General features: G+C 32.2%; 1 protein-coding gene across 3 annotated transcripts in view; it reads left to right on the forward strand.

Moving 5' to 3' along the window:
* STRN3 (striatin 3) overlaps nucleotides 1–23,345 on the forward strand; it is a 122,900-nt gene that overhangs the window by 86,292 nt on the left and 13,263 nt on the right. The window contains exons 8-13 of one of the 3 annotated variants that reach the window (XM_057720923.1): nucleotides 4,640–4,750; nucleotides 13,839–13,979; nucleotides 18,214–18,347; nucleotides 19,643–19,818; nucleotides 19,997–20,044; nucleotides 20,344–20,465. In XM_057720923.1, the coding sequence (XP_057576906.1) occupies nucleotides 4,640–4,750; nucleotides 13,839–13,979; nucleotides 18,214–18,347; nucleotides 19,643–19,818; nucleotides 19,997–20,044; nucleotides 20,344–20,465 (732 nt within the window). The remainder of the gene's footprint in view (nucleotides 1–4,639; nucleotides 4,751–13,838; nucleotides 13,980–18,213; nucleotides 18,348–19,642; nucleotides 19,819–19,996; nucleotides 20,045–20,343; nucleotides 20,466–23,345) is intronic. The other 2 variants (XM_057720921.1, XM_057720922.1) reach the window with 2 other exon arrangements.

Here is a 23,345-nt window from a genome sequence, read left to right on the forward strand (position 1 = left end):
GTATTTTAAGATAATAGCTGAGGTCCACTATGTTGTTCCTATTAAAAATTGTTCAGTCATCATTTAATAGCAACATGTTACCTGGTAGGGAGAACTCAGATTGTGTTTACAAAGCTTTATTGGAGAAGGTTACTAAGTACTTTAATGCATATTTCCCATGAATACCAAAGTTGCTTAGTTACTAGCAAGAGAAATTATCACTAGATTTTTTAAAACTACTTTGGTAGTAAGGAAACACACTTGGATTTTTTTAAAAAATGCCACATTTATGTATTGAAGCTGAATATTGCTAATAGAAGGAGAGACAAAACCTAAGAGATAATGTTTATTGACTATCCTGGTACAAATTAAGTACTTAAAAGATCTGAATTTTGTTATCAGCTTTCTCATTGTTTATGATTCTCAAGCATTGTTTTCAGATCTTTACTTCTCTTTTCTAAGTGAAAAGAGATGAGGCATATTAATTGAAAATACTAAAAAATTCCACAGTTACTTTCTAGACTTTGAATATACATTTTTGTATTTATTATTTGAAAATAGCTATGTTATAGAAGTTTACTCTTCTTAAGAATTAACCTTGCTCAAGAGAAAGAGTAAAAATATCTGTTTTCTTCTAATGTCTCTGTACAACCCATTCAGTGTTAGAAATAACTTATTTTTTTTCCAGTAGTTTCTGAAATACTGTTTATCTTTTTCTGGATTTTAAAATAATTATATAAATATATTTAAATTTTATAAATACATAATTATTTTATAATTAATGTGTTTTTAGGAGGTTTAGAACCCACAGATACATGTGAAGAAGAAAATTAAAAATCAACTATAACACTACTGTGTAGAGAGAATCATGGTTAATATTTATATCTATCTTTATTTAACAGAGGATTTTACTGTGTGCTGATTTATAACCCACACTTTCCAGTTAATGTATTATTCTTCTGCAACATGATTTTCAATAATTGCATAATATTCTATCAGTATGTTCCACTATTTATATAACTGGGGGGACTCTACTGAGGTACGTTTAGATTATTTTTATTAAATAAAAAGTTCAAAAGCAGTTTTCAAACATCTGTATAGCTAAATCTCAGCATATATCCATTTCTATTTTCTTCACCAAAAATTGCTAAACGTTTAACTGTCAGTCAGAAGAATATATAAAAATTTCAGGAATTTAATTTGTACAAAATAACGTTATTTCTATATTAAAGGTACTGTATTATGTGTGTTGATTGGTCCTTCTGTCCAAAGACTTTTGACTACAGAGCAGAGTTTCCAGAGAGGACCTAATTAGTGAATGACAACTGTTAATACTTTATTTACTTTTACTATTAATATTTGAGAGTGACCTGAATCTTTTTGTGTAAATGGAAGTAACCGACAGAGTCTCTTCCTTCTGGACAAATCTAAAACACCTTGAAAGCATTTTAAGTTCTTGAGAAGGAAAGGACTCCTGTTAAGAACAAAATGGTTCAAGAAGTTTCTTTCTTTAAGAAATGAAAACTGTCAAAAGATCTATGCAGTGCTTTTGAATTTATCATTTTTACTCAACAGATGTTATATTCAGTTTTTTCCAAAACAAAGAGGCTAGATATACAAATACCCCTTTATATTTATTTAATTCATTTACTTAAATTTTGAATTTACTTACAAATGGAAAGGTAATGCTTTTCATATTGAAATTATTGGGTAAAAGACAGTTTTGTTTTTTGTTTTCAATAAATAATCTGTCATAATGAAACATCCCAATATTCAACCACATTGGATAATTTGTTATTTTTTATTTTGTATACTAGCAGTCTACTCAGATATTTCTAATTTTGAATCCTTTTATCCTATGAAATCACTGCTTTTTAGAAAGCTTTTAAATCTTTCTCTTCTGTCATCTACGTTACAGGTAGTCTGGGTTTAATTTTAGTAGTTTTTACTTCTTGGCGTAATCAGAAATATTAGTGAGCATTTCTAATTCTGCTGTTTCTCTCATGGAGACTAGGCATTTTAAGAATGTTTAGTTATTGTCGCCTACACTTCAAAACTGTGGTCTGTAGAATTTATAGGACTATAAAATACTGAATGTTTGTATTTAAATATAATGGATAAAGTACTGAATATCCGCATAAGTTAGTTACAAATTTGTGCTACATTAAATAGATTTGTATAATTCCTTTGCTTTGGTAGTTAGAATCACCATAACAAAGTTTTAGACTTTTGTGGTTTTGAGTTGTCAAGGGTCAATTTTTTTGTGCATATTTGTGTTTTCTTTTAAACAAAAAAGTTCCCGTAACTGATTCAACCTCATTTCTTGGTATTTTTTTTTCCCCTAGATTTTTTAAAAACAGAATTAATATGTAGAAGATTATGCTACCTCTTCCCTTTTGCTCTTAACCATTTCTTATAAGCAATAGCAAATCAGCTGTTAACTTACCAGGCAAGTTGCAGTATGTTTGTGCACATGCATTCACCAGCCTGTTCTTTGCACTGCCTTAAGTTTACCTTTGTTTTCTAGATTTCAGGTTATCTTGCAAGTAGTATTTATTTTTTTCTTAAGCTTATCTTTTTTTATTCTCTTTGCTTTTTTACTTCACTACCCTTTGCTGCTCCAATTAGAGCTATTCACAGCTTTTTTTTTTCTACAAAGGCTTTTTAAAAAACTTACTAAACATTCCTGTTTTATCTAACTTCCTGTGCAAATTTATATAACTTAAGTTTTTTGTTGTTTCTGTGAGGTTTAACAAAGCTTGCTCAAAATGTGTTAGTTTGTCACTTTTAAAAATAAGAATTGTTAGCTTTATTAAGATGAGTACAAGCGGTTAATTCTTTAGATCACACTTTTTCTTAGAGTATTTGATTAATTGACAGAACTTTTCTTGATATAGCATTGTTTTCAGGAAATTCATGATTAGAGTACATGAAAAGTGAATTTTCTCTTTAAATCAGTATTACAACTGTACTACAAACAGTATTACAGTTTGCAGATTTGACAATTATATGTGTAAATTTCAGGCTTGAACAGCCTAGTTTCAAGTAATTCAAGTTAGCAAATTAAAGTTTCGTATTTAGCTTTTGACATACTGATACCTAAGACCATAGTACTTACCATAAGGGAGAAAGTGATAATAATTATAGTAGGAAAAATTCAAGGTACAGTAAATTGAGTTTCTGGGTACCTTTTTTGTTTGTTCATTTTGTTTTGTTTTGTTTTGTTTTTTGCCATGCCCCGAGGCTTGTGGGATCTTAGTTTCCAAACAGGGATTGAACCCGGACCCTGGCAGTGAAAGTGCTGAGTCCAGAACCACTGGACTGTCAGGAAATTCCCCTTTGTACCATTTAAATTTGAGTATTTTTTATGTTTACTACATGTAACTATCTGTAAGGAAAAAATGCTTTTTTTATGTCCACTGTATAGATGCAATTAGTGAGGCCTAGGGACTTTATAAAAGACTTGTAAGGCAGAATATAATGAGTTATCAAAAAATTTTTAAGTATGTTTTCTCTGAAATCTCCCTCTTATGTCAGTCTTCTTGATTGACTTAAGCCTGTGTGTTTTGGTATAATTTTTGTTTAAAAACTGCGTTATATAAGTCCCTTGTTGTTCTTTAACAGAATGTTAAACTTCCTAATAACAGCTTTAAACTTAAACAATGACAGTTTAAAACTTAAAGGATGGAAAAGCCTTTAATAGCTAAAATAATTCAAATAGATATTTTTATTCTGTTTCTTTTTAATGCTGTGTTTCCTCTAGTTTACTACAGGGTAAATTTTTTCTAGACACAGATTTACTTAAAACAAATATGGATTTGTTTATTCAGCTAAAATAGCTGAAGTATCATCCTTAGCAGATGTATAGCAATGTATGTTTTCACTTCTCCGTGCTTGTCACTGCTTTTATCTTACCCTAAAAATATCAATTCTTAAAAAGTTCTTCAGTGGAATTTGAGTTTTTGTTTTTTTGTTTTTTTTGCTAATCTTAGTTGTAGACCAATGGAAGAAGGTAATGAGATGTTGAACTATTTGGGTGGGATGGGGGCAGAGGTGGGCTTCTCTGAATGCTTGGTATGGATTATTTGAGACATTGTATTTTGGAATACATGTATGTATTATATTGGACTAGAATGCCTCTCCATTAGTACAGTTATTTTGTGCATGCAGAATCAATGTGACAGAAGGTGCATGAATATTTTTATCAATAAAACGGCACTGACCTTTCCAGCTTGCACTTTTATAAGTAGTTCGCATGTAATTCATTCATTTGCTTTTATGATGCTGGCTGAATAATTTTTTATTAGCATTTGTATAAAGATGCAGTGATCTATTTTTTATAACATTAGATTTCTAATGTTAGTCCATTGTAAGAATATCTCAGTTATTAAAAGAATAATAACCTTCAAATTTGTGATTCATAGAAATGAAGCACCATTTAACTGTTGTTCGTAGTATTAAATGTTTAGAAACTTACCAGATGGGCTTTTAGAAAGTTTGAGTTGTGAATACCAAAACTGAGACTGCACCTTTAAAGTACTTTGAGTATATGCTATTAGTACATTTTTATTATGATTATATAAAGCTATAACAGTTTACTGCCAACAGCTTGCATTGCCAACTGCTGATTTTTTTTCTTTTAATAATATGCTGCATGTAGATAAAGATGACCTCTCCCCAACTACTGAGGTTTGGGATGTAGACCAGGGACTAATAAGTAAACTGAAGGAACAGTACAAGAAGGAACGAAAGGGGAAGAAAGGGGTAAAGAGTAAGTGCAGATTCTATTATAATTTTTGTATACCAATCTTTGAGAAAAAAAATTCTTCAGTTCTGATTTTTTGTCTACTTTTTGTTTCATAAAGGGGGCAACTAACTTTAAACTTTGTCTGTTGTATAATTGAAATTTATTTGAATATAATTTAGGATATATTATTGATCAAGTGGGAAATCATTTTAAATATGTGGATAAGGATGAAGGAAAGATTTCAAGGTTTTCATCTGTATTTTAAGCTTTAAAAAGTTTACCAAATAGTAAGGAATGTTGGCCTTGGGATGAAAAATAATAGAAATTTGTTCAAAAGAAAGAAAGTATAAATTTCTATATTTTTGCTACATATTTTTGCTGTAACCAGCTCATATCCAGGTTACATTTCACTTTGAGAATTCCAAAATACAGTGAATAGGAAAGCCCTTTCTATAGTGTGTGCTTTCTGGCCTTGATCAGCCACAAACAACAACAGTAGCCAAAAAAGCTCTCTTAAGTGGTATTTCTTGGCTACTCTGGTGGATTAAGGCCAGAGGAGAGGGTTGTGGTAGCAGTGTAGGGTTTATTTGGTCAATAGCTGAATGTCTTTGGGTGCCTTGGTGTATTTTTCACTGTTAATATCCTGACCAATGTATTGTAAAAGTGTAAATTTAACTACAGCATCTCTCAAAGAAGTAATTCATTTCCATTTTGTGACTCAAGCTTAAGAACAGCCACATGAAAATCATCTTCAGACCTGTGAGTGTTATGGAGAAACTGAAATTTATTTTGCGGGAATTTTATTTTGAACTGGCCATAGATTCCTGCTAGTCTGACTTGTTTGACTATGTCTAGAAGCAAACAGTAGACAACAGTGGCAAAAACCATATAGGCATTCTTTCATATTCCTTTCTCTGGTCACAAATATATTAGTTTATGAAATGACAGTTGCAGTGGAAAAGGATATAAGTTTCCTTCATTGAAGCAGTTTCTGAATGGTTTAATTTATTGTGGAGGTAAAGAAGAAGTTTGGGGAGTTTTACCTGTTATGTACTTTTCTTTTATAATGTTTATGCTAATTTAACATAAAATAACCTAATTTGTTATTGCATGTAAATAAAAAGACAAACTGTTCTCTAAGAAGCTTCATACTGTATATTGAACTGCTTACTGTATTTAAAAATGTTAAATGCTGGGCAGGGACTGTGTTCAGCTCTAACATCATTTACCTATATAATTAATGCATGTTGAGTATAAAAGTACTTTTGCATGATTGACCATTTTCATATAGACACAATGATATTAGAATTTTAGGGTTTGGATCCTTTTTTTTTTTTTAAGAAATGAAGTAGTTTATTTGAATATTAGATTACTTATTTTGTGTGTGTTATTCATAAACTGACTTATCTGCTGAAGATTTCTTTAGAAAATGTTAGTGTTGCTTTTAATTTAAAATATAGATACCCCATTTTTTTTCCTGATAGAATGTGTTTAGATCTATACATATTTTTATTATTTATTTATTTGCAAATTGAAGGTTTGTGGCAACCCTGCATTTTTTTTTTAGCAATGGAGTATTTTAAATTAAGGTATGTAGATTTTTTAAAGACATAATTCTATTGCACACTTACTATAGTATGATATAGGGTACACATAACTTTTATATGCACCAGGAAGCCAAAGAATTCATGTTACTCTCTTTATTGTGACATTCACTTTATTACAGTGGTCTGGAACTGAACCCTCAAAATCTCCGAGGTATGCCTGTACCTTTTTGAGGTTTAGAAAGATGGTATAAGTCAACTTAAGGTTTTTTTAGTTCTAAGTTTTACATTTTTCTAAAATTTTTTTTTAAAAATACCTGTTTAATTAAGAACTACTAGAAATAGTTGAACTGAAACTAAAGTCTAAAATCCCCATAAAATTTTAATTTACTTAATTTTCTTTAGTAGGATCATAGTATGCACAGTTTTGTTAGTTGCCTACTTAGCCTAACAGTTCGCAGAAGATACCATTTCATGTCAAAAAATATTCTGCTGTATAACATTCTCCAGTTTCTTTATACCAAGGTAGTCTGTTGTCAAACAAAATATCACAGAACCCAATATGTGAAGTGGGTGAAAGGGAACTAAAGACTACTGTGATTAAAATCAGTAGCTGAAGACCGCAGAGCCATGTCCTGAGGTTCTCATGTCTTAATACTATTTTATTATTAAAATGTATACTGTGTTACTCAACCAGTCCCCTTTAATTTTGATTTTGTATCTGTTTTTTTTAAATGAACTTTGTTTATATAGCCATAAAAATAACACATGCTTATTATTCAAACAATATAAGTAGTATATAGAGACACAAAGAAAAAAGTAAAAATCACCTGCAGTCCTACAACTCAGAGATTAGTATTTGGCATATATTCTTCCAACTTTTTCTAAATGTCTGTATACATAAAGCTCCTTTAACAGTTTCCAACACGAATATCATTGTGGGTTTTTTGTTTGTTTGTTTGTTTGTTTTAATTTATTTATTATTTTATTGTCTGTGTTGGGTCTCTTTTTGCTGTGCGCGGGCTTTCTTTTTAGTTGCAGTGAGTGGGGGCTACTTTTCGTTGCGGTGTGTAGGCTCCTCATTGCCGTGGCTTCTCTTGTTGCAGAGCTTGGGCTCTGGGCACGTGGGCTTCAGTAGTTGCAGCACGTGGGCTCAAGAGTTGTGGCTCACGGGCTCTAAAGCGCAGGCTCAATAGTTGTGGCGCACGGGCTTAGTTGCTCCACGGCATGTGGGATCTTCCTGGAGCAGGGATCGAACCCATGTCCCCTGCATTGGCAGGTGGATTCTCAACCATTGCGCCACCTAGGAAGCCCCCATTGTATTGTTTTTTAACTCATCTTTTCTTAATTTTTATAGTCATCTAAATAAAATATAATTTTAGTCGTTACATAGTATTGCAATTTGTGGATTTAACCAAGCCTCCATTAGTTAATCCTTTAGATTGTTTCTCATTTTTGTGTTTTTATAAACACCAGTGCTTTTAAGGTCACCCACGTATGTAGATATGAAGATGAAGTTTCCAACAGTGTCTCAGGAATGAATAATTAGGAAATAATAAATTATGTTTCTTTTTACATTTCCTTTGTGAATTAAATAAAAACTTTTTGCTCTTAAATATTTACAGTTCACTATGAAAATGTTGGCTCTGAATTCCTGCCATGGAATTTTTTTTTTTTTTTTTTTGATGGATAATAAACTTAGGTCTTACTCCAGGTAGAACATCATATTAATGCTAATATACAATTTTACATGAAAAGATAATTCATGAATTTCCTTAGTATTCTTTTTTTTTTTTTCTTTTTTGGCACGCGGGCTTAGTTGCTCCGCAGCATGTGGGATCTTCCTGGAGCAGGGATCGAACTCATGTCCTCTGCATTGGCAGGCAGATTCCCAACCACTGCGCCACCTAGGAAGCCCCTTCCTTAGTATTCTTATTGTCTCTTTTTGTTGGGTTTTCTTCTCATATTTTCCCAGATGTGGCTTTGTATACGTTAGAATAACTCATAAACTTTATTTTAGCCTTTTCTTTTTTTTCTTTATTCCAGAATGTGAATAAGTCACACCTATTGGATCATAGCACTAAGTGTCTACAGACTTTTTTCCAGCTTCTAAGAGGCATGAAAACTAATTGCTAACTTTACCATAAGAAGTTAGCAGATGTAAATCTAAATGCCCCCCTCCTTTTTTTTTTAATGGGGAAAAAAAGGTGGCAAGAATGCAAACTTTTTAACTTTGTGAAGACGCAGCCATGATTTGGCTTAATGCAAAGGCTTATAAAATCAAGAGCCAGGAAGCTATTGTTTATCTGTCTTCCAGGTGGTCACTCAATTTCACCCTTCTTTTTTCCTGCCTCAGGCAAAAGAAAATGACTTAAAGTGACAGCCTTGCCTTGGACTGTAGATACAAATTCAGTATTAATTTCTTGCTAAGTGAGGTATATGTAAGAGATGTACTTTTTCTATTAGTATTTCTAAAAGTTAAGACCATGAAACTAAAGAGACTTGATACAGTTATTTTGATCTCAAGCTTCAGAAGGGTTAAGCTTTCTTTTCCTTATAACTTTTTGTTTAATGTAACTTCAGACTTAAGGAGAAGTTTTAAGAATAGTATAAAGTATTCCATGCACTTTCACACAGTTTCTTTAAATGTTAATGTTTTACTACATTTGCTTTATCAACTCTTCTCTCTTTAAGTATGTACATTTAATATTTTGAACAGTCCAGAAAACAGAATAAGTAGTAGACATGATGCTCCTTAGATACTTTGGTGTATGTTACTTGACCGCAAACATTTTTTTAAAAAAAATTTATTTATTTATTTATTTATTTATATTGGCTGTGTTGGGTCTTCGTTGTGCAATGGGGCTTTCTCTAGTTGCGGAGAGCAAGGGCTTCTCAGCTCGGTGGCTTCTCTTGTTGGGGAGCGTGGGCTCGAGGTGCGTGTGGGCTTCAACAGTTCTGGCACGTAGGCTCAATAGTGGCTCACAGGCTCTAGAGCACAGGCCCAGTAGTTGTGGCACATGGGCTTGGTTGCTCCGTGGCATGTGGGATCTGCCCGGCCCAGGGATTTGAACCCATGTCCCCTGCATTGGCAGGCGGATTCTTCACCACTGTGCCACCAGGGAAGTCCAACACATTCTCTTATATGACCACAGTACAGTGATGAATGTAAGGGAATTTAGTGATTTAATACTGTTATCTAACCTAAAACTCTGTAATGTTTGAATAATTTCTAAGCTTTCTGTAATTGGGAAAGGGAGTGAGGCGGAGTTCTGAATTAATTAATCTTTTGTTAAAATCTTGGTCTGTTAGGATTTTTCTAGCTTTTTATGGTCTCCTTTTTTGCAATATTTTATGTCTCAGTAAAAATGTAAATCCGTAAATCATACTGTGTATAGCAACTGAAGTAAGGGTAAAGCATCTGAAATTTGGAACCTTTATTTAGAATATGAAGGAGGAGGGTAAAAATCTTTTTTATTTGTTTCAATCTTTCAACATGTAAAGTTTAAATTGTGGATTGTAATATGTTTTCCTTTGATAGGTACTCTTATTCTTCCTTATTGTTACTCCTGTGCTATTTTATACTTAAAAAATTGAGGCTCATGAAGATTAGATTATTTCATGTCCTCTTCAAAAGATAAATAGACTTTTCCCATTTCAAAGATAAAGATTTCCATTTCAGAGATTCACATTCTGAAAATATGTACGTTGACAGATCTGAGTCTTGGTTTGTCTTAGTTTTCTTAATTACTCTTACTTATCCTAACTTTCCTGTCTTTTCCATGTGTAGAATAAGATTTGTCGCTCCCCTTCTTCCCTTTACTGTTGTTATAGAGTAGAGATGCATCTCTTGATTGATTATCAATACATTGGAAAAGGTAAATCTTTTAACTTTTTCGTTATTTCTTTTAATATAAATTATAAACAAGCATTCCTAGATCATTTCCTTGTTTTCCTTTTTTTTAAAAAGTTTCATATTAGTATCTGTCATTTGCTATTCTAGATTCAGGATGACAAACTGTCAAGAGGGAATGTAAGATTTTTGTACAGTGTGACTTAAGTCCAATTATATATATTAGTCATTTTAGAACCTTTAAAAGAGAAATTGTTGTTTTGTAGCAATAACTTTCAGTAGGCCTATAAAAGCATCTTGGCATTTACTATAAAATGACTGTGATGATTAAGCTGCTTCTGTTTTGGAGAGAGTATAAATTCGAAGAGTCCGTAAAACTGTTCACTATTCTCTTTCCAGCGTCAAATGAAAGACAAACAGTTGATTCATAGTTAAGGGTATTATTTTCAGCTAAGCGATACAGTTGTCTTGTATTTCTGGCTTCAGTCTCACACTTTTAAAACAGACCATTCAGTTCTTCAACTCAGGTTTCTTTCTCTTTTTTTTCTCCCCCAAGAAAATAATTTAGGCATTTTAACAAGAAGGAGAAAGTATCAATTTGATGCTCTTTCAGTCAGTATATATTTGTAAACTGCAGAATATGCAGCTAGTTTTTCCTTAATATTGTGATTTTTTTTAAGATGACAGTTATCACGTCAAAGCCTTTTTTTTTTTTTAAGGTTTTTTGTTTTTCTTTTTTTTTTTTTCTTTCTTTTTTCTTTTTTTTTTTTTTTTTGATGTGGACCATTTTTAAAGTCTTTATTGAATTAGTTACAATATTGCTTCTGTTTTATGTTTTGATTTTTTGGCCCCGAGGCATGTGGGATTTTAGCTCCCGGAACACACACCCCCTGCATTGGAAGGTAAAGTCTCAACCACTGAACTGCCAGGGATATCCCAAGCCTTCTTTTAATTAGGATGATAGTCAGAAAATATAACAGATCTAGCAAACATGACATAACTAAACGCTTATTCTAAAATAAACTTATCTTTTCCAGATTCCCTGCTAAACATTTGGTTTCACTTCAGAATATAAGGCTGATTAACAAAGGGAGGCATATTTGAGAAAGGGAAAACATTAGATTCAGTTAGAAAAAAATTACTGTTTTACTTACAATAATAGAGTAGTGGAAAGATAAATTTCATGTCATGAACGTGTATGTTTGTGAGTGTGAAATTAAAAACACTAACACAGCAGTTATACATGGCTTATACATGGCATACTGTTTTTGGTTTTCCTAGAATCTGTTTAGAGGATTGTGCATTTGTATAGACTTGATGGTCATGGTTAAGAGGTAGATGGGTTGCATTATAATTCATAGTGGTAAAAGAACAGTTTTTCTTGCTGTTACAGTTAGAAAGAGTATTTCTTCTGTAGATTAGAGCAGTAATTGAGAATCAGTTTTTGTTTAATACTTAATGAGAGTTCAGTTGTGCCCTTGAATATTTTTATATTGTGTGTAATATTCTATTACACTAATACCGTTACAGTTTTCTCATTATTGCTAATCAGACTTCAAATTTTTTATTTGAAATTGCTTTTCATTACAATTATTGTATTTAGAATATTGGATAGATTTAGAAAGAGAATGAAGGAGCATTAAATGTGTAGTTAGTTGAAAGATGTTCTGCAAAGTAGGGACTGGATAAGACTGTTATATCTGGTTAAGAAATCTGCTTTCATCTTTTAGCAGTTTTTGAGCAATTAGAATTAAAGCAGGGACAGTCCATCATTCCTAAACTGCCACTGTGCCACACAGAAACTAATGTTTAGCTATAGTATGCAAACCAAAAAAAGTAATAATAATTATATAATTAGGGATCCTCAGTTTGAACAGTAACTTTCATGTTGTCTCCTATTTCCTTTTCTTCACCTTTCTCAGGGATAGGTAAGGGGAGTTATGACAAAATATGGTAGAAAGAACCTTGGCGAATACTGATACTGTACGGAAACTGCTCTGACTTGAAAATTAGGAAGATTTGTATTGTGGAGCACTAAAAGATGAGATTGAATAGGAAAATAGGATCAGCATGAAGTACATGGAGGGTTAAGTGTAAGATTTTAGTTAGCTTTGATTCAAAGTGTTGAAGTGCTGCTTGTGGTTTCAGAGTAAGGAGTGATGTGATAAATGTGATAATTTTGGAAAAGTAATCTAGCTGTAGTGTTCAAATTTGATTAAAAACAGTGGAGCTGGAAGAGAAGAAAACCAATTGGGAACCTTGTGCAGTAATTCATAAGAATGAAAGCTTTGACTAGAATAAAGTCAGTAGCAAGAAAGAGATTAATCTGAAGAATACTTTAAAGGAGGATTCTTTTTAAAAACAGGTCATGTCATTCCCCTCTTGTTTATAAGTTGAAAAGGGATTCTTAAGATGTGGTTGCAGAATTTTAAGAACAGAAATCAAATCAATTGTGTTGGTACTCACAAGTGGGAAAGTTATAAAGGAGAGCTATTCTGTGAGAAAGGGTAACATTTATCTTCTTTCCTGTTGAATATCACTGATGGTTAGACATCCAGTTGGCAGTTTTTCATTTATTAGAGAATTTGTTTACAGTAACTTCATTGTCAGGGGAAAAATCCTCAGATAATAACTGAGTTTCTCCATTATAATTAGTTTAGGAAACTGAGACTACTTGACATTTTGCGTCCAGAAGTAGAGTTGCTTAAGCATTTCTAAGAAGTTAGGGATTACTGTGAAATAGAGTTAATAAATGTATAAGATTCTACATATTCCCATTAAGCCTTATCATCTCACTACCTGGCATTCTGTTAGGGATACATAGATGAATGATAGTTCCTATAGAATTACTAATATTCTAATAGCCATAGTGAAATTTAATAGTAATATAGTCTTAATTAGTCAATTAATGTTGACATTAGTAAATATGATCATAAAGTATGGCCTTGGATTTGCCTGTTTTGTTTTTACTTTATATTGACTATAAAACATTTTCTTTTGTCTTTTCCAATTATTTTTCCTGACATTCTTAAAACTGTTTTCTTTTAAAATAGATAAGAAAAATGATTCTCCTGTCATTTCTGAATTTCACAGTTAAAGAGATCCCACAATACTGTAGATGCTACTGAGTTTTAACTAAGAGAGCTCATGGGTAAATCAGGTTTTTCAGATTTGGAAAAAGTGAAAAAACATTTTGAGGAAAATTGGAATTGATTTGTTAATGACAGATTTGTATGTCTATGGCAGGAAAACAGCCACATAAACACAGGGAAAGTTAATTGTTTGTTGCACCCTCATAAAAGTCATTTGTACTTATTTCTTTGTTAATGTTTTAAAATAATGGATTAAGTTGGAAATATTCATGTTTTATTCTTTACACTATTAAATGGTAACTTAAACACCAAAAGTTTTTATTTTAATGGTACCTTCTGTGTCTGTGAGCTTACAGAACTTTGGTTGAGTGACAAAAGACTCAATTTTATGTATATATGTATCTCCACAGAAATAGTGACTATCTTAAATATTTAAATTATTTCAGTATTTGGGGGGGGGGGCGTTGGTATGGAAAATTGAAGGACATCTTTGATTATCCCAGATTTTTATAGCTGGAACTTCTTAAAAATAGCCTGTTTTCTTAGTAAGTTGATTTTTAAGGCTGCTAGCAAGTCAAGCGGTAGCCCTTAAATGAACCTCTACTGCTGACATTAATTTACAGGGGTCAACGGGACAAAAGTCTACGACATGATAGCTGATCTGGGAGATGATGAGCTGCCCCTCATCCCTTCAGGAATCATAAATCAGTCTAGGTCAGCCTCTACTAGAATGACTGATCATGAAGGTGCAAGAGCAGAGGAAGGTACAAAATTTAGCTATCATGTTTATTTACATTGCAGAAGACGTTAATACCAAGTCACATCTCCTTAATATTATTAAATTTGCTGCTGTTTTAATATGCTGAAGATCAGCTTATATGATCTTCAGAGAAGGTGTTGGGCAAGCTCTTGGTGTAATTGTCTTAGGGATTTTGAAATTTTGGGCTTCTCTGTCTTTATAGGTTTTTTTTGATGTTAGGTGAAGTTGTTTCTATCAGATATCATTTCAAAGTACCTTTCTAAACTGTGACTTTAGCTTATGGATCTAGTAGCAGGGAAATAGTAGACTTGAAATAGTCCATATGGAAAAGAACTATTTAGTCATTTTGTCATATTGCTTACATTTAGCAACTAATAATAACTATCACTTATTAGGAGACAACTGAGTGCCAGATATTGTGCTTGGAACTTTACATATGTATTATTTCTAAAAATATAGTGGGTTGGCCAAAAAGTTCGTTCAGGTTTTTCCATAAGCTGTTTGGCCAATCCAGTATATAACAATTGCCTAATTTAATCATTTTAGAATAAGGTAACATTATTTTTTAACCTGGTACCAAGTATATACTACTTGGTAATGAATTTTCTAAAATTTGCCTAAACTATAAATGTGCAGGAAATGAAAGTACTACTTAGGCTTTTTTTTTTTTCCGTAATTGATTTCAGCTGAGGATATGTAGGTATACTTGAGTAATTTATAAATCTAGGTCTAGATAGTTATAATTGTAAGTAATGAGATTGAATTCTTAACAGAGGTTTATTGTGATATATAATACATATATAAAGGATAATCCTTTATATAATAATTTGGCATATGATTGAATTTCATTGATATTTCTGCTTTTGCTTTGTAAGGTAATTTAATGCCCCAGTCAAAAAAAATCTGAATGTATCTTATTCTCGTCTAAGAGTTCTCTACTAGCACATTTTCCTTAAGGTTAAATAATTTTGCATTTTTCCTTTACAGTCATCTCTGCATGCATTTACCACTCGCCATAATCTAAGAATATTTAAGGAAGAATAAAGAAAATCACTAAAATAATAAAACCAAAACATATTAAAGCATGAGAAGCAACAGGAAAAGTAAAATAGTATGTTGATTTTTCCTAAATCTCTTTCCCACTGTTAAGCTATTTTCCTGTTTTACTTTAGGAAGTATTTTCTAAAAGGCATATACCAACTCCATTATTTTTCATATTATGCATTTAGTGGTGGTTTAGCTTCTTTAGCTTTTGATATAGTTTACCAAATAATGCATAGGAACACTTGCTAAAATTTTTGTAGTTAACACTATATATTTAAACTGCAGATTTTACAGCTTAAGGCAAAGCCATATTAGCAGGAATTAGGGGCCCTTTTAAATGTTTCAAACCAATGACCTATAGCAAAAAAAAACAGTCAAGACCCATGCTACACAAAAACCAGTTTAGAACTTATATGTGTATTTGTGTCTAACTGTGCTTTTTAAAGAAAAAAAATGTAAGTCGGTGATCTCACTATTAATAGTGGAAGGATGAGGAGGTGGGAAGATAAGCATAACCTTATTACCCATTTTAAAGGGGAAATACTAATAGAATTTGTTACTAAAAAAGACAAGTTCAACTTTGACTGAGAGCTAAGAAGGGAACATTAGAGTTCATACTCTCTTATTTTCAATGGCCATCTCCAACTTTATGCATTCCTGTTGAAGGCCGTGTCATACTTCATTTTATAAAGAAAAAATGTCTGTTTTCAAGGAGAGAAACTTACACATTACAACCTTTTAGACTGTTTTTAATTATGACTTAAGGTATACCATGTTGCCACTGGCATGAATGGAATCAGTTATTGAGCTGTGTTCTTTAGTTGTGATAAAATTGAAGGAGATAGGAAGAGTTTGATATGTGAGCTACAGGTTTCCTTGGTCATTAATGTCCATAAAAAGGAGGATTAAAGACTTACAAAAAGGACCTTGTTGTAGGACCTCGTTTTGTAGATCCTAAGATTTCCGTAAAGGGAAATGCTGATATGATAATAGTATTCTTAAATTGCTTGATGAAATCTTTTAGGGTATCTAATAAAATGTATCATTTCCATCATTTAAAACTGCTTCTTTTAGTAATTTTATTTTTCTTTGAATTGCTAGTAACATTGTTATGCTTATGTAATCATGTTATGTTAACATTAATAAAATGAATTTATAGAGTAGAAATTAATTCCCTCTGCAAAGAAACAAGGTCAGATAAATTGAGTACTGTATTTACTGTAATTACTACATGCCACAGTAATGGGTGATTGCAGAAAGCAGAAGTACTGCTTAAAAGATTTTTTTCACGGAAATGTATATGTAGTAAATGCTGAGTGAATAGGATAGCTTGCTATATATAAATGGATATATGTGTATAGAGGTAGGAAATGTAGTTATATGATTAATTAGAAATTAGTATAATACTTTTTGTTTAATACTGTTAATCTAAAACTCTAGTAAAACTAGCTAATATTGCTTAGACACGTCCCTTCACGTGCTCTTAAATTGGTCAATAAAACGATCAAAAATATCTCTGCAAAAAGAGTATGTAATAATGCAGAATAATTATTATGTTAAAGTTCCCAATATTTTATTGGGGTTTTATCAAAATTTCTGTTATTGAGTGTGTAATTGTGAGCGGGAGAAAATGTGGCATTTTGTTTTAACGTGGCTTACAAACAAATTTAAAGAAAAATATGTCCTTGTACTGGCTAAAAATGCTTTGAGAAAGTATTACCTAATGAATTTTATATAATTGTTCTTAAACATAATTTTAAACTATTGATTTTATAATTCCCAGCTTCTGGTGTTACTAATAACTGTATGCTAAATATTGGTAGGAAGGATCAGTGCTACAGATTATTTGGATTCAGTAGGTATAATCATAAAGTTAATTGAATACTACTATCCCTATGTGTTTTTTCTATCGGATTTATCCTATATTAGTTGCTGACACACAGCTTCATTTTAGAAATGTCATTCAGGACCCTATTTGAATCAAATCATATAGCTTACTTTGATATTAGATTATGTTAATAAATAATAAAATAAGATATTCTAAATAAGGATGAATTTTACTTTTTGCCAGAGTATCTATCTAATTTTACTTTTGCCATAGTATGTATCTAGAAGTTGACTTGTATTTTCTCAGAATATTTTTAGTAGTATTAGTGATGACTGACAAATTTTTACTACGTCTGTTTCCTAGAGTGTATTAAGTTTATATCATCATTTTCTTAGGAATTTTTCAAAATTGATAATTAGCTTGAATTTTTATGTTTCCCTTTTAAATTTGCTCATGGATTTTAAATGTGTTTTGGTATGTTGAGTTATTTTGTATTACAGTGATTTATGTACTTTCCCCTTGTATTTTAAGATTAAAATTTTGCTTTCAAAGCATGTTTGAAATGATACTGAGAATGATTGTTTATACTATAACTGTAATAGCAAAATATATAGTAGTATAGTTATTTTAATTATGGCAGTGTTTGATATTAATTGGTCAAAGTATCAGAAGTTTAAAGTGCTACAGTCAGTATAGATTAGTTATTTTATTTTAGAAGTATCATGGTAAATAAAAGGGAAGTTAAAATAAAAAAGCATAGTCAAAGTTTGAAAGCTGGAAGGCATTCTGAAAATCACATGGAGATTAACCTTTTTGGGAAAGGAAACGGGCATTGATGCTAGAACTGCCCTTTTCCTAGACCATTGCTGTTACTGGAGAAATCTGAGCAATTTAAGGCTTCACTTCAGTAAATTGATACACTGTATTGCAGACTGGAAACCATATGCATGTGAACACTTATATTTTTACTGGGGACTAACACTTTCAGGCAAATATGATAGAAAGCAAAAGGACTTAGCAACAACCTATTACATTTAAAAATACTATAATTATAGTTGTACCAAAGTGATAAGTGGTGTAAATAGACAAAGCTTTTGTCGTCCACCCCTCGCGCCCCCCCCCCCCCCCGAAATAATATATCTAGTGCACATTTGACTTGTGGGAATTATTCTGAGTTCTGAAATAAACACTTGTTTATTACTACACAGTAATAGGATTTTTTGAGTGGAATAAATAAGGAGGGAAGTGGGAAAAAATTAATTATATTACTGAATATTGTAACTGTTAAGTGCTTACATTTCCCCCACAATATTGTCTTGTACTGTATGATTTTTCAGCATTTAAGAAGCGGTTTTGTTCTTTATAGCTGAACCAATAACGTTTCCATCTGGAGGAGGCAAGTCATTTATTATGGGTTCTGATGATGTTTTGTTAAGTGTACTGGGCCTTGGAGACCTTGCAGACTTGACGGTAACAAATGATGCAGACTATAGTTATGATGTAAGTGCAGTTTTATTTTTAATTTTTTAATGATTTAATAGAAGACTCCTTATTTTTTGGAAACACTTGTAAAACAGAATTAATGTCAAGGTGCATGGAAAAGATAAGTTTAAGTGTGACGTGTTTATTTGAAGTGACGTAGTTTTCTTATAACTTCTTTGTGGTGTTTAAATTTTTCTTAGGTATTCTTGGTGGTTTAGTTAGGAGTTTGGGGTGATTGATTACCTTAAAATATTGGTTGATAAATAATCTACCCTGAGTAGTCAACTCTCAATTACCTACTCAAATTAAGCCATATTTTGCTGTTAACAAGAGAAAAATAGGTAGCCTGAATCACTTATTTGCCTTCAGGATACTTCTTGAAAAGCACATTTTATTTTTGAACTTTTTTTTTAAAGGTTAATGTTAGTTTCTCATTTCCTGAATGTTTAGTCTTTCATTTGAGGGATAGGGAGAGGATGGAGTGGAGGTGGGAAGGACAGTGTTAGAGGTGAAACTAGTCTTGGATTAAATTTTTTTATAGAGAAACACTCAATTGAGAGTTAACTATACTTGTTTAGATTTTGTATTAGTGAATTTGCAGTTTTTCAGCAAATTAATTTTTTTCCTTTTATAACAAATTCCTTTTTTCTACATTTTATGCTTATGTTAGCATGCTTTTTAGAGACATCAGCCTTGGTGGGCTGGATTATTCTCATTAACACTTTTAAAGTATATAAGCAACTAAATTTTAATAAACTTTTGACTACTTTAGAAGTGGTTTCACAGCCTATCTTTACAGATGGAGAAATGAAGGTAAAAAGATTAAACTCTTATCATTATCAACAAAGTGTCTTTAGTTCATACTTTTGGAAAGTACTTTAACTTGCTGCCTTGAAAAATGTCACATGCTGATTTTCTAAATGACAACTGTATTGTTAGTATTGTACCCTTGGATTTTTGGTAGTAATTTATATAATTTTTATTGTTTTCATGTAAAGTATTGCAGCATGGTAGTTTTTTTGTTGTTCTCATTTGATGTTTAATAGGACTTTGGGTTTACCTTGATGATTAGGTAAAAGAGATTAAGGGACTCATTTGATCTAAGTATTTGAAAGCTAATGAAATTATTCTTCTTAGTTCTTATTAAGTGATAAAGATTTGTTATAAAGTTTTTAAGGTACACTAAATTTCCACTGGACATTTTAGCAAAGAAGTTTTGAGTATATATTTTAAACACGCCAAAACAAACAAAAACTCCACATGCCTATCAGTTACCTACTTTTACCACTAAATATTGCGCTCTTTCTTTTTAGTTGCCTGCCAATAAAGACGCCTTTCGAAAGACATGGAATCCCAAGTATACACTACGTAGCCATTTTGATGGAGTACGGGCATTAGCTTTCCATCCTGTAGAACCTGTGCTGGTTACTGCCTCTGAGGACCATACTCTGAAACTTTGGAACTTGCAAAAAACAGTTCCTGCCAAAAAGCAAGTATTTTAATGTTAGCCTGTGTTTTTTTCCTTCCACATTGCTAATTATAAGTAATTATTCTTCTTTATCATCCCATACCTTTTATGCACTCGATCTTTCCTAATGACTCTGTATATCAACCAATGATTTACCATTATTTATCCCCCCCCTACCCTTTTTTTCCCCCTCTTTTAGGAGTGCCTCTTTAGATGTAGAGCCTATCTACACATTTAGGGCCCACATGTAAGTTTTATTGAATTAGTACTTAATTAACAGTCATAGTTATGAACTATTATTTATCAATCCTACAGTCTTGTAATTTTATCATGTTTTTCTTATATTATGAAAGACAAATTAGTTGAATAATATTGCATTTGATTAATAATTGTATTAGTGAGAATATAATCAGTACTGTTCAAATGTACATGTTTGCCTAAACATTTTAAGATACCACATAAATTTAGAGAGAGGTTGGGGGGAATGTTGATATGAATTTCTTCTTAGGCTTTATAAGTAATTTCTTTTCTCTTTTCCTATAATAGTGGTCCTGTTCTATCATTAGCTGTTAGTTCTAATGGAGAACAGTGTTTTAGTGGTGGTATTGATGCAACTATCCAGTGGTGGAATATGCCTAGTCCTAATGTGGATCCGTATGATACATATGGTAAGTAAAAGGCTCCAAGATGTAGTTTTTTAAGTGAATGGGGCTGACAAAAATAATCACCTCAAATATTATAAGATTATTTAAAAATGTATTAGTGTCTTCATTTAGTCCTTCCATCTACTAGTAGTTTGCTTTGTTAAGAGAAAAATTAAGAAATATGATGCCATGAATATTTTAGCCTGCAAGTTGGTACTTCCTCTGTGGTGTTCAAAAATAAATATATTAATTAAAACATTAATTTCAGTACTAGTTACAGAAAGGAGAATAAAATTTAACATAAGGAATAATTTTAAAAACTTAAATACTTTATGTGAATCAAAAATATTTAGTGGGAGACGATAGAAACAAATTAGGGACATGAGATAAATTAGTCAACTTGCGGGACAAAAAATTCCTTAATTGAAAAAGTAAAAAACTTTTATTCCCAAATGCCACTTTTAGAATCTGACCAATAGAAATACCTGCACACATATTCAAATATATTTACAAGGGCATTGTTTGTAATTATAAAAAATTGAGACAAAATGAATGTTTATTAGTATGAGAATGGTTAAATAGTGGTCTACTTAATGGTTGCTTCATTTAAGAAGAATTTAAGAGCTCTTTGGTCTTTTTATTTAACACACACTTGGTGCCTAAATTTGCCAGATATTAAGCATACGTTAAGAAATAAGAATTAGTCTAATAGAAAAAACAGACTTTGAACAAAAACAAGGGGAGGGATAGTTATAAATTGTGATAAATGGTATGACGATACAGTACTATGAGAGAATAATAGCCAAAGTCATCTTTAGATATAGTCTAAAATAATCACATTCAAGCCAGAATCTAAAGAATAAAAGTTAACTTGTAGTAAAGAGTTTTACGCCAGGAAGTGACCTGTAAATGTAGGGTTTAAAAAGATAACTCTGGCTGCTACAAGGGGAATAGATTGGGGGTGGGGAGAGTGGAGAAAGGAATACCGATGTAATATTGTAAAGTTGTAACATAGTGATCTGAGAGACTAGGTGAGAGGTGATGTTGCCAAGATTAGAGTGGTAGAGTAGATGGAGAGAAATGAACTTAAGCGTACCGGGGAGATAGAGTGGAATAGACAGAATCTATTGGTAAATTGGGTTGAGTGGATAAAGTGATGAAAGAGTGACTCCTGTTTATTTTTAACAGCTTTATTGAGGTATAATTCATGTAAGATTCATCTGAATCAGTTCATTAGCTTTTACCATATTTGAAGAATTGTGCAATCATTACCACTTATCTAATTCAGAACTTTTTCATCACCATGCCTGCATTTTTGACATGAGCAACTGAGTATATGACGGTAGCATATTGAAATGGGAACAGAACAAGTGTGAGAAGATAAAGGATGCTGAATTTGGTCTTTAGGCATGTTAAGAGATGGTAATATCAAGTAGGTACCATCAGTATCAGGATGTGAGGATGGATGGTATTACATAGGGAGAAAGTGTTGTATAGGGTAGGAGGAGAAGGCAAAATCCTGAGAAACTCTGTCATGGTAGGTGGAGTGGCTAGAGCAAGAGAACCAACTGAAAAAAAATAAGAAGGGGTAGCCTCTGAGGTAGGAGGATGTCCAGGAAAATGTGGAATCATGGAAGCATACCAAAAGAAGAAACCATTTTAAGAAAGAACCAGTCTGCACTTTCAAGTGTTGCTGAGAGATCTAATAATATAAGGATAGAAAGATTCTTTTTTTTAGTAAATAACAAATAGATCACCCAGGTTTTAGCCAGACAGAGGTTGAATGTTGGGGTTAAGACCAGAAGGTAAAGAGACCTCTCGGTGACCTTTCAAGGCACACCTTACTGGATGAAAAGCAGTGTGATGAGAAGGAGGGAAGGCAGGAAGGGAAATTTCATTAAATTTGATAGAGCAGAGTTCGTCATTGATGATTTTAGCAACGGTTATTTTGGTATGGTGATGGTATCGGAGTGATTTAGAGAGTAAATGGGAGGTAAGAAAGCATATTTACTCAATATGCTTTTCTACTATTTAGTGGGAGGGTGGCATAAGGTTTGTTTATTAGGTTGAGAGATTTTGGAGCATATTTGTTTGCTGTGGTAATGATCCCAAGGAGGAAGATAATCTGTGTAGTAGAAAAACTGAACATGAAAGCAAGTTAGTGTGTTGAATGGACTCCAGAATACCTCATGGAATTGGCCTTTTGAGGGAAGGAAGATAATTCCTTACTTGTATCTGGAAACACGGAGAAGATGGTTTTAGACACTAGTAGATTTATAGGTTGGGTGACAGAAAAGTAGGGGAAAGATTCCTATTTCAATGCTATATTTGCCCAGTGAAGTATAAGAGGTAATCATTTATGAGGAAGGGAGGTTACAAACTGAGTATTACAGAGATGATGAGAAATATCTGTGCAAAGTGGAAATTCAGTAGAGAAATTGTAGGACAAATAATGTTCAATGTAATTAGCCCCCACTGTCCATCAAATGATGAGTGAATAAATAACAAGTAGTATATCCATACACTGGAATATTATTTGGCAATAAAAAGGAATGAAGCACTGATACATGCTACAACATGGATGAAACTTGAAAACATTATGCTGAGTGAAAGAAGCCAGACATAAAAGGCCATTTGTATAAAATGTCCAGAATAGGCAAATTTATAGAAACAAAGTAGAATAGTGGTTGCCTAGGTCTGCAGAAAGCAGAGAGGAAGATTGCGGGGTGGGGGGGGGGGGGAGAATAGCTAACAAGTTGATGAAGGTGTCCTAAAATTGATGTGATGATGATTGCACAACTTGGTGAATTTTTATGACATGGGAATTACATCTCAATAAAGCTGTTTTGGTTTTGTTTTTCTAAAGTGTATGTTCCTTTTAGAAAATTGCAAAAATATAGAAAA

The sequence above is a fragment of the Hippopotamus amphibius genome, chromosome 2 (assembly GCF_030028045.1).
Source record: "Hippopotamus amphibius kiboko isolate mHipAmp2 chromosome 2, mHipAmp2.hap2, whole genome shotgun sequence".
NCBI classification, from domain to species: domain Eukaryota; kingdom Metazoa; phylum Chordata; class Mammalia; order Artiodactyla; family Hippopotamidae; genus Hippopotamus; species Hippopotamus amphibius.